At 35.6% G+C, this 12,515-nt stretch overlaps 1 protein-coding gene across 1 annotated transcript in view; it reads left to right on the top strand.

Annotated features, from left to right (window-relative positions):
• The first annotated feature begins 2,141 nt into the window (after window positions 1–2,141).
• Window positions 2,142–12,515, top strand: part of adarb2 (adenosine deaminase RNA specific B2 (inactive)) — a 234,974-nt gene continuing 224,600 nt past the window's right edge. Inside the window, exon 1 of the mRNA XM_048174461.1 lies at window positions 2,142–2,628. Coding sequence (XP_048030418.1) covers window positions 2,556–2,628 — 73 coding nt within the window. The 5' untranslated portion in view covers window positions 2,142–2,555. The remainder of the gene's footprint in view (window positions 2,629–12,515) is intronic.

The following is a 12,515-nucleotide window of genomic DNA, read 5'->3' as shown; positions in this document are numbered from 1 at the left end:
AGTTGCAATATGTGAAATTTTCTGTCCACTAGAGATCGCTAGAGGCCTGTTCAAAACAAAGGTGTAGCTTGATGACGCCAAGTTTGAACGCGGAATCTTGGGACATGTGGTCTTCACCTCAACAAACGGTGGGATAGGACTCAGGAAGAAATCATGTTCATGGATGTGATTATTAACGTTACTGTAGTATGAAGCAGAGCAGGAGCGAGTGTTGTGAAGCTGAACGAGGAGCTGGAGCGATTGATCAACACACGCCTCACGAGCAGCGGGACTTTTATTATGACACAGTCGCCGGCGCTACTTCCGCTTTTCCAGTCATGAGTATGAGGTAACGCAGCTCTTTTTTTTTTTTATCATATTAGATACATTTGAGTGTGTTGAAAATTTAATAACGTTATGTGCGTTCGCTTGGTGGCTGCTGTGAGACACTGTTACACACTGCAGTAAGATAGATCGATTTTAGAATATCATATTAAATGCTGGATGGCTTGTGTTGATGAATGGCATGCAATTGATTTTAAACCATATTGTATGATGGAGAAAATTCTGTATTACTGTTACTAAAAATAAAGCTGCATCTGATTATGCTATGGTAGCTACTTGACAAAATAGTGTTTTTCTCTGAGGCATGGTAAAGCATGGTACTCGCAAAAAAGCAAGAAAATTCGATTTAAACAATAAGACTAAACGTGTTGAGCTATACAACAATAATTTGTTTTCTGTCTATAAATATATCAAAACAGTTGTTCCCTTGTCTATTAAAACATGTAAATATTAATGTCTTTGGTGTTTCTGGTTTCTACAAAATGAAACCGGAAACCGAGGGTAACGCGGGTATGACGCAATTGACAGGCGACTCCTCACACGTCCCGCAGCCTTGGTTAAAATTGCAATTTTCTCATGATTTACAAATAGTTGCAAATATTTGGGATATTGTAAGAATTCAAGTGAACAAAATATATAACACTGGCCTAGTGGTTTTTTGATATTTTACTGTAAAATTCTTACATATTGCATCTTTAATATATTAATATGATGTGAGGTCCAGTTACCAGCATGGCACTTAAACAGGTAGTAGTAATGACTACTTTTTGCTTAAGTACACATGAGAGCATAATTCTTTACTTTAACTTGAGTAAAAAAGAGTAGTCTGTACTTCAACTTTTACCAGAGTCATTTTATACATGAGTATCTGTACTTCTACTTGAGTGAAGGATGTGTGCACTTTTGCCATCTCAGCAAAGTAACAAACTCCACCCTCAGGAATTTCATCCACTTAGAACGGTAGTCCTAATAAAGGGGCGATTTAAATAACAATAAACTCAAATTACACACTTTCTGTACAGTAAGATTTTTTAATATATATAATCCTTTTCAGTCTGAATGCCATGACTTCCATTTAAATTTATTTACAAAATGAGTCAAAATTGTTTTATCTGGTAATTGACAACATGCCACAAATGTTGATCTTAACACTCCTTTAACCCAAGGGTTTTTGTTGAATATGGAAGGTGATCTGGCGGAGCTATATCTATATCTTTATAACTTGTTAAATATGGATTTTTTTTTTTACACAAACGCATCGCTTCACCCCCCGGAGCCGTGTGGAGTATGTTTATGATGGATGGATGTGGATGGAAGCACTTTCTTCAGCTTATACTCATTACTCGCTCACTGCCATTATAAAGCTCGAATGTGTCAGGATATTTATTAATATAACGCCGATTGTGTTCATCAGAAAGACGAAAGTCATATACACCTAGTATGGCTTGGGGGTTAGTAAAGCTTGGGCTCATTTCCATTTGAAAGTGAACTAATCCTTTAACAATAACTTACTCTTACCGCATTAATCACTATCACATTAATAGTGATGAAATTGGAAGAATAACATGAATAATCACAAACTTATGGAGTCCATGCAGCTCAAGTGCTGTTGTTACTTAAGTCAAATGGAAAATATCTCAAATTTGTGTGCTAATCATATAATTTGTAATGAGCACATTTTAATAATAAAAAAGAAAACAGAACCATTTTCACTAATGCTCTCTAACTTTCAAAGCCACATACTGTATTTCTGCAACTTTTGCTGTCCCAGCCACATCTCACCCTTCCTGTCTGTCCTTTCATCCGCGCGCATTAAGTCATCACTCATTCAGAAATGAAGGCTGAGTTCACACGCCTGCATGGGATGGGGGTGTGTCATCGGTCGTGATGTCAGAGCGCAAGGACTCTCATGATTGGCTCTAATTAGAATCTTCGGCAGCAAATAGACACGCGTCTTGCATGATTGGATTCAAAGTGGCTGGTGCCAAAAAGCGCAGAGGCGCAGGAGCTCCAGACGCGCTCTCACGCGGGAGGAGGACGCGGCGGTCCGCTGAGCTCAAAACACAGTCAGACAGACGAGCGGCACTTTTAGCTGGTTATCAAGAGCTTAATAGAAGAGTGTGAGACGGAATAGGGCGAAGCTGATATTCCCGGAGCGTTCCGCGTGCGCAACTGCAGCAGAGCAACTTCAGAAACATCAAGCAGAACAAGTTCTTCAAAATCTGAGCACCATGGCATCGGTCCCCAGCAGCCAAGTCAAATGCAAGTTCAAGAGGAGGAGGAGGAGAAGGTCCAAGCGAAAAGGTAAAGTTTATTCCAGTCGTTTCAATTCTTTTTCTTAATAAACGCTTTCCCCCGCTAAAGCCGAAACAACGGAGAGGTCGCGCGCACTGGTTGGAATATGCAGCATTAAGTACCGAGTATAACTGCGCAGTCTGGATGTCTGTACATGTGTTAGTGTGTGATGCGCGCGGTCGCATCAGCATCGTTCCTCTGTCAAGTTTGTGTAAACATATGACAGCTCGGTTCAGATGCGCACTGATTCACGCTCGCGAGAGGAAACGCTCGCTCGCACCGTTCATTTCTCGCTCTGTGCATCCAGTATTTACAGTATCTGCCCTTGTCGTAACCTCAACTATAAGATTTGACCTCATTCACCTGCTGCGATTGTATTGTTATTTGACCTTTTCAGTCTCTTGTGACGCATTAATATAATTTATTTAGAAACTATAACTATGACGAGGCACTAAGGAGTTATTTCTACTCAATCTGACCTTTTAAATGATTTTTGGTGCTGTAACCTAATAACCTTCAGTCATATTAAATCATAAATGTAGATGCTGCCACATAAAGTGAATTTATTAGGTTATCTGACAAAACATTCTTCAGTTTAGACTGTAATTATATGTAAACTCACTGTAAAAAAAAGCCTTTATGTCTGTAACAGCATTTTTTTTATTTACATCCATACTCAATTTCTCAAAAATCAAGAGTTTAAACTTAATTTTCTTCATCATTAATTAAATTCAAAGTGGTTCAAAAGTGCTATGAACTTATCACCAGCGCAACAGTAATTGATTTGATTTTACTTTAAATAATATGCTACATTTATTATGTTTAAATAATAATTAAGCTGAAACTGAATTTTCAGATGGGTTCAAATTGTGTACAATTATAGCTGCACAATACGTATGAAATCTCGTACAAAATATGAGTAAATAAAAATGTGACAAGCTTTATATAGAGTTTATGTACAGTTACAGATACACCATTTGTCAGGTAGCAAAAAAATCCACTTTAATGTAGTAGCATCTACATTTATTATTAACATGCCTGACTCAACTTGCCTACATGAGGTTACATGACTAAATGAAAGTCATTTTCAAAGGTCAGATTTAATAGAAATAACTCCTGCAACGTGCAATAAAACAAGGTTTTAATCTAAATTAAATTACCTGCTTTATTCAAGTAAAAAAAAAAAAAAAAAAAAAAATCCAAATCCACCTGATTAGTTCACAGCAACAAAAGTTATTTAATCAGTCCGATCATATAGAAATAGTTCCTTAAGGTTATAGTTCTGGCGTTTTGTAATGGCATTATTAGTATATTATTTTTTTAGTATATTCTTAATAACTCTAGTATAGTCTAGAATATACAAAAGCAATTAATTTAGTGTAGTAAAATGATTTGTATGCCATAAATCTATTAAGCATGGAAATACTCAAGTCTGCATGTATTACACGGCTCTTTTTAGAGTTAATGCATATAATAATAATGCTAGATTTTATAGTTATTTTCTATGTTTCATACAAGCAGGCATTTTTAGGGGAATTAGTTACACTAGCTCTATTTCCATTATCAACACTGAAATTTCATCAGAATGTAATGAGACCAGCAGTGTAATGTGATCGAATGACGGCAGGCACACTTGCTTCTCGTGTTGCTTTGGTGGCTGGTAACAAATGAAGTGTGTGTGTGTGTGTGATAGCGGTCAGGTTCAGAAACCCTTCTGCCTTTGCTGTGACAGGTTTGCGTGGCGCGTTTCACCCCATCACCGCTTATCGCGTGACCCGAGAGACTCACGGGGCCATGGGCTGGATGGGCTGATAGCGCGCCATTGATCAGTCACATTGCTCGCGGTCGGTTTTTGCCTTTAACTGGCAAATGGACATGGATTTTAGCTTGAGTTTGTTAACATCTCGGAATTTGCAAAACCCATCTATCAAGCAAGAACAAGAGTTGTAAATAAATCATTCTAAATATTGAATAGTTATTAGGCAGTATGCAATGGTTTTGGTTTTGCTTTCGAGGACACTGTGATGGAATTATTCTTGCGGCCTGCAGTGTTCAGTCATTCCGTGAAGTAGCATTAGCGTTGTGCAATACACACACTGATGTCTGTCGACAACTGCGGTCTGACCTGTAACCCAGAGTATTAATAGCCCAAGCAATTGTGGGAACGTAGACAATAGTTGTAGTGTAACACCGAGGCAAATATATTTACATAATGGAAATGGCAGAATTGGTCACACAACATTAAGCATTGCATATAAACATTAGAGGAGAGCGTAAGAGTGTGTGCGTGTGCTTATGTGTGTTTGAATGGCTAATTTATCAGCTGAGCTAATGGGAAGTGATGGTGCTGGACAGAAGGAAAACCAGGAAAACATGCTAGATAGTGTACATCCTGGTCAGCGGCAGAAGGTTTAACAGGTTGATTATTCAGACCAATCACCATTTCTTTTTTGTGTATTTATCTTTTTCATCATCATTATCATTATAATGAAAGATTTTCATTTCCGCTGGGACAATTCACTTTACTCGGGGGAATTCAGACACAATTAATCACATAAAACCAGATAACGTCAGCAGATTGTTTTAACTTCTCCCATCTAATCTCTCATAATGGAGATGAAAACATAATACAGTTTCTCATTCTAATAAACACTCATTTTTCTGAAAGCCGAAACAATTCATTTTATTGTCTTCCTGGCAAAAGGGCGACGTTCCAGGATTATATCGACATGGTCTAATCCTCAGCAAATGCTTCAGATTATTACAGAATGTCCAGTGCATTAAAACCAATGTGTATTCAAACGCACGTAAGAAGATTTAGCTCCTGATGTCGTTTTGTTTGCGCGCCATTGTAGCGTAGCGGTAATGTTAGCAGAGGTTACTGAGGTAACATACATGCAAACAATAGAGATTAATCCTTCAAACTGGGGCAGTTGCCATCAAGTATGTACTTTGTTTTTAACCTCACGTACTTGAATTCTTTTGAGCGAGAAAGTGTGCGTTGAGGAATTGCTTAGTTGTTGACCTGCTTACCTCAAAGTTATCAGCAAACACGACGTACGCAAACCACAGCATATGTGAGGTTTTAAATAATACAGTATTAGAGAAGCAAATGCCTTGATGTAGTAGAACTACTTTTAGCTCTGAACTTGTTAAAGGTTGGTCGTTGCTGAAGTGTGCGACTGCCCCACTGTGGCTCGTAGCGGAGGGGTTCGTTTTGTTAGTTGGCTCCGGTGTGAATTAACCATGGCCCAGTTGCTTAACTCCTGAATCTCTTCCGAAATGAGTGTAGTGAAACCCCACCTACCTTTACAAAGGATAGCATGCTTTCTGTGAAGGATGCCCTTGTGAAAAAGAAGTGCGCTTAATTGTATTGAATGTGCACTAGTAGTGTACTTAAAAAAACAAGTGTACTTGAAGATATAATGTTAATGAAATGAAAGGCCACTTTGGTGATTAAGAAAGTATACTTTCATGGCTGTTCCTTTACATCTTTAGAAACTTGTACTTGTAAACTTGTAAACAGTGTACATTGTAATAATGTCAAATGTTTTAAAATACATTTTTAATTATGTTTTAATAATATTTTGTCGTGCTTTATACACTTATTTTGATTTGTTGACTAACATATTAAAGCACATACTAAAATACTTGATTATAATTTTAACTGTAGTGTGTTATCCGATAAGTTATATTTTGAATGTATCAATTTGCAACTTTATCATTGAAAAGGTGGAATTACAAATATATTTAAATAGATGAAATTAGGGCTGTTTAATGATTAATTGTGATTAATCATATCCAAAATAAAAGACTGTGTTTACATAATACTATGCATATTTATTTTATATTCATAAACGCATACATGAATATATTTAAGAAATATTAACATGTATATATTTATATATAATTTAAATTATTAATATATATTGATTGATTTTATATTTTATATTTTTCTTAAATATATACATGTATATGTATGTGTTTATAAATATAAATAAATATGCACAGTACACACACAAACTTTTATTCTGGATGCGATTAATCATTAAACGGCCCTAGATGAAATATAAGTTTCAGTATAAATTACATGGTATAAGTGGTGTAAATACCACACATGATACATTTTAGTTTACCATAAATGCTTGTCAGTACATTCAGCAAGTAGTTATGAAATTACATATGAAGATGAACTTTAGTCCTTCTTAAGCAGGTCAAAAAAGCACTCTAGAGCTAATTGCATTTATTATAAATTTATACTGTAATATACTATTGAGTGCCTGAAAACATTACAGTCCACACTTATTTGCTCAGTATATTCTTTTAAATTATTATTATAGTTTTTTTTTTTTTTCCCTCAAAGGTAGTATGCTTTCTCTGACAGAGTACTTGAATGAAAGCTAAAATCGTGTGTTTTGTTTAGTTTATTGAAATGCATAAAATGCTACAGTTTGTAATGCATGTATCTGCTTTTACTGAGTAGTACTGTATTTCTAACAGTGTGTCCTGATGTATGTGGATGTTGACAGACATGGTGTCAAATTTGTGCAGTAATTGCCACTCGCATCTTGAGCTGCAGAAGGTCGAGCGGTTGTGGCGATACGGTCAGAGGGTAGTAACGCGGCCAGCGGAGAGTCAAACCGGTCTCCATTGTGACACATATTCCCTGTAGGCCAGTTCAGAAAGTAGTTATGTAGCCTTTCCACTGTCAACTCTGTCTTTTTGTTAGCATTGCTCATTGTTTATGTGTTCCGTCTGAATTTTGGGCTCACAAATGCCAGTATCCACCTGATTCTGTACCTTGTTCTCTAATTCAAGGAAATGCGAGGTGTGGTTACACTTTATTTTAAGGTATCCTTGTTACAGCATAATTACACATTAATTACTTGGTAATAATAATTAACTACATGTACTTACTAGGTTAGGGCTAGGATCAGAGTTTGGTGCAAGTAATTACGCATAATTTATAGTTATTACTAGAGTAACTGCATGTAACGTGTAACAAGGACACTAAAATAAAGTGTTAATTAATTAAACTGTCTAGAACAATTAATGACAACATATTTACACTGTTTTAGCCTATTTAAGCCATTATTATATTATATTATATTATATTATATTATATTATATTATATTATATTATATTATATTATATTATATTAAAAAAAAATCTCTTCTTGGCCGATATGATTTGATTGAGGATGACGATTTAGCTTGGGCATAATCCAGACTTCCCGAATCGGTTGCACCGGAAAAGGAAACACATTTAGCCGTAATCAGATGTAAACACAATTTTTGTCCCGAGTCTACTTCATTACACTCTCGTCTTTGTGTGCGCTGGTGATAAGAATTTTTTTGGTGAACGCTGGTATAACACCGCTAGCATTTATGAAGTTAATGAAGGTCGTCACCAGCGGCAACCAGAGACCTGTGTGACGGCAGCGTTTCAATTCACAGACACTTCCCTGATTAAGCGTGAAATATTCTGTGGTTTAGGACACGGCGTCCTCCACAGTGCGTTTGGCTGGGGAGGGGAAAGAAAAAAAGATATTAACACTGAACGGTTTCGGCTTCCTCCAGAGGGACTGTCGATAAAATGACCGAAAGAAAGAAATAGCACAACTTTACAAATTAGCATAATTAGTAATTATCTCTTAATAGGCCCTCTTGGCTTTTGAGACTTGCCTCTTGAATTTCTGCTTAAAGTTCATGGAGTGAGAATAAAAATACAAATTTTAATGCGGAAATGTCTCAATACCACACATGAGCTGTTGAGATAACCATCTAATTGAGGTGAGACCGTGTCAGAAACATTTATGGGACGGGAAGAACAATCTAAAGCTTCATTATTAAAAAAAACAGGTCCCACTTTATATTAGGTGGCCTTAACTACTATGTACTTGCATCAAAAAATAAGCACAATGTACTTTTTGTGTTCATATTGTCTAGCAAAACTGCGATTGAGGTGGATACGTGTAAGGTTAGGGACAGGATTGATGGTATGGATAGGTTTAAAGGTGGGTTAAGGTGCAAGTTAAGGGTCAAAAGTGTAATTATAAATGTAATTACAGAAATTAATTACAGATGTAATTACTTGCAGGTATTATAAAATATAAGTATAATGTAAAAACATGTATGTACACAATAAGTGCATTGTATCAAATGATTAATTTCAATGTAAATACGTAGTAGTTAAAGACACCTAATATAAAGTTGGACCAAAAAATCATTATACAAAAACTGATGTTGATGTTATGCAGCCAACATATTCACATATTCATATGAGATTACAATTTAAATGAAATTAGGTTCATATTATTTCATGATAACATATAAATGCACTTTTTGATACTGGTGTCCATTACAGTGAAAAGCTATTTTTAACCATTCAGGCTGTGATATTACATCCAAACCATCATTTGTGATGACCTTTGACCCTTAAACATAATTTTGGGTAACTTCTCTTTTTATATACAGAACCATTCAAACGTTTGTGGTCAGTGAGATTTAAAGTTAATTAATTAATACTTTTATTTAACAAGAATGCATTAAATTGATCAAAAGTAAAAAGCTTGCATTGTTACTAAAAACATATTACAAATTAATGCTGTTGTTTGAACTTCCTATTAATCAAAGAATTAATGGAAATAAATAAAATGTCATGGTTTCTACAAAAAAAAAAAAAAAAAAAAAAAAAAAAAGTAGCACAACTGTTTTCAACATTGATAATAATAAGAAATGGAGTAATAAATGCTAAAAATTCACCTTTGCCATCACAGGATTATATTATATTTTAAATGTATGAACATAGAAAACTGTTTCAATTTGTAATATTATTTCACAATTTTATGTATTTTAGATAAAATAAATACAGCCTTGGTTGAGCATAACCTTTCAAAAGCATTAAAATATTTAAAAATATCACAGCGACACGTGATAAAATGTATCTTTTCAATGTTAATCAGAGTTTTTGTCCTAACTAGCTGCAACGCTGACACGCGATGGTTCCGTTTTAGAAACGGTTTCTATTTTTCTGTGACATCGCAGCTGGAAGAACAACATAAAGTATGATAATGATAATCTCGGGTACTGTTTATGTGCTTTATTTGATGTTAAAAGCATCTAATGTGAGTTTGAATATCATTTTATGTGTCTTTTATAGCCGTACTAAAAGCAACAATGGACAGTTCACCTCAGATCTTCAAAATAAATGAAGGGAAACAAGAACGTTCAAACTGTCATTGTGAAAAGACAAGTGTATTCTATGAAAAGATTGTTTCAGTAACTCTCTATGTATTTTCAATAATGTTAAAATGGTGGAATATTCATGAATTTGATGATGTACTTAGTCTATCCATTTATTTGCGAGTGCCGGGAGTTTGCCGAGAGAGCCCGCCCACGTGCTCTTCTGATTGGCTGTGATTTTTGATTGACTTTATCGCATCGCAAACAAATTGTTATAGCATCGCATCTGGTTAGGTCATGGTGTTAGATCTAAATGTGTAACTCTTTCAGAATGCATGATTTTGAAAGTTAGAGAAAGATTCTATACTCGTTTAGAAGTAAAAAGAGACATCCTTTCCTTTGATTGAATAATTCACGCATCAGGTGGTTTATTATTGTTATTTCATCACTGCAGTCTAGCTCAGTTTATTAATCATACTCTCGTCCTTCATATTAAAGTGAAACATACTGATAATCAAAGTACGCAAACATGTTACTGGCATGCGCTGCTCTGCTGGCCCACTCGTGATTGTGCTGCGAGCAGTTATCAGATGATCAGAGTAATAATATTACAGGCTATGAAAGCTGACAGCACAAGCACATCTCCATAAATACCTCCTGCCTGGAAAACGAGCACCGCGCTGCTATGTGGGCCACAAATCAATTAACAATGCCCACAAGCGAGAACTACTGACATGAAGACTTCTAATACTGTGAAATCGGTAGCTTTGCAATAATAATATTAATTCTAATGCTGAAACTTTTTATTGTTATGTTTATTATAATTGTTCTTATGAATGCATGTTTTTTTTTTTGTTGTGCTATAGGACCCTGATTTTACATTGCACATGATGTGGCGACCCTACACAGTACTAAAATTGTTTATCGTACAAAAATGTCCTCTTGTTTAAATGCCAAATATCAATATGTCATAGTGAAAATGCTTTCTAAATGTGACTTTTGATGGTTTAATGCTTTAATTCACCACACAAAAAAGGCATTGTGTTCTGCACAAACCACGCTGCAAATGAACCCCTATTTAATGCAGTGTAGGCTGTATTTTCTTTTGCTTTTTGTAGTTTTGTTCATGTTTCTGAGGACGGGAGCATGTCATACTGGCATCTGTCTTATTTGGATAGCTGCTACCCAGTGACAGATGATTTTGCTCTGAAATATTGTAGATTTTTGGTTTGATGCACAGCATTTGATGTCAGCAACAGAAGATATTGGAAGCATTTTCTTGTCCCTAGTAAACATTTGAATATTTTCCAACAAACTATTGCATGCATCATTATATGGCTAGTAGCACTTTATTATTTGCATTTAGCATTGTTTGTTCCCTGCGCTTCACTATTAACAGAACTGCAACTGATTTCTGGGTCACTCATGACCCACCAGTTGAGAAACGCTGGTTCTGTATATCCAATATTAAAGGGATAGTTCACCCAAATTGTTGGCTGGAAACAATGGTTTATAGTTAAGAGTTTAACCCTTAAATGCATACCTCGGGTCTTTAGTGACCCGGGACGCCATTCACTACCCTCCTCCTCGTTAATTTTTTAAAGTTAGACATCAACCTTCTTGGTATTCCTCAATCAATTCATTATAAAGAATATAACAAGAAAAAAATCATAAAATTATGCCTATTTTTGTATTCATTTTTTGTAAAAATTGTATAGGGTCGCAAACGACCCGAGGTGTGTGTGAGTGTACATATATTTTTTTCTGCACAACAATAATTGAATCTTAGATGACGGAATAAGTGCAATTCACCTTTATTCCACAAGGTGGCAATGTCTGATACACAATGCTGAAGTGACGGCTCATTCAGACAGAAAACGAAATAATAAGAAAATCATGAAATGGCTCAGCGATTTACTGCAGAGCAAATACTGAACGCAATGAAATATGACTGTAACTGTTACTGGATGGATCTGGTGAAGCTGTTAGTGATCAAAATATTGATTTTGAAGATGTTGAAAATGATATAGTTTTGAGAATACGTTTGAGATCGCGAATGGGCTCATATTCGTGACCTCAAACATAAAACTAGCCCATTATTTGCTGAATTTACTGGGAAATGAGCTCTGACGAGGACAGTGATGATGGCAATAAACATCTGCTCAAACGGAGCCCTTTCAAGCTCCAAAAGATAACAAAATATGCTTTATTTTATTCTTCTGTAATTGTTACTGTAATATCAGAGGAGTTTTATATTATTGCGACAGGGAGAGATCCTTCCGTGTTAGATATTGATCCGGGTCAATAAAGACCCGAATATGTAAGAATGATTGGCGAAACAGTCATGCATTTAAGGGTTAAAGGGGTCCTATTATACCCTTTTACGAAGACTTGATTTTGTTTTTGGGGTGTACTAGAAGACTTCCAAGAGCTGATTGTTCCAAAAAAGCATTACTTTTCACATTATCACAGCTTCACAGCTGTGCCCTTTTGTTTACGTCGTAGCAACAACATAAAACTTGAAAATGGGAACTGTTAAATGAACACACAACAACAAATTATAAAACATACTTGCACGTTGTGATCCATAAACAACTGATTGTCTCAACAAAGTGGGAACTGCTTTGTATTTCAGTTTTGTGCATAGCCGGCATTGGTTCTGGAAGCTTTTCTTTGTAAAATGTGCAGCACGCAGGTAAACGTTGGGAGAG

Source organism: Megalobrama amblycephala, linkage group LG22 (assembly GCF_018812025.1).
Source record: "Megalobrama amblycephala isolate DHTTF-2021 linkage group LG22, ASM1881202v1, whole genome shotgun sequence".
Classification (NCBI taxonomy): Eukaryota; Metazoa; Chordata; class Actinopteri; order Cypriniformes; family Xenocyprididae; genus Megalobrama; species Megalobrama amblycephala.
The sequence above is the reverse complement of the archived record's forward strand: the minus strand, read 5'-3'. Positions and strand labels throughout refer to the sequence as shown.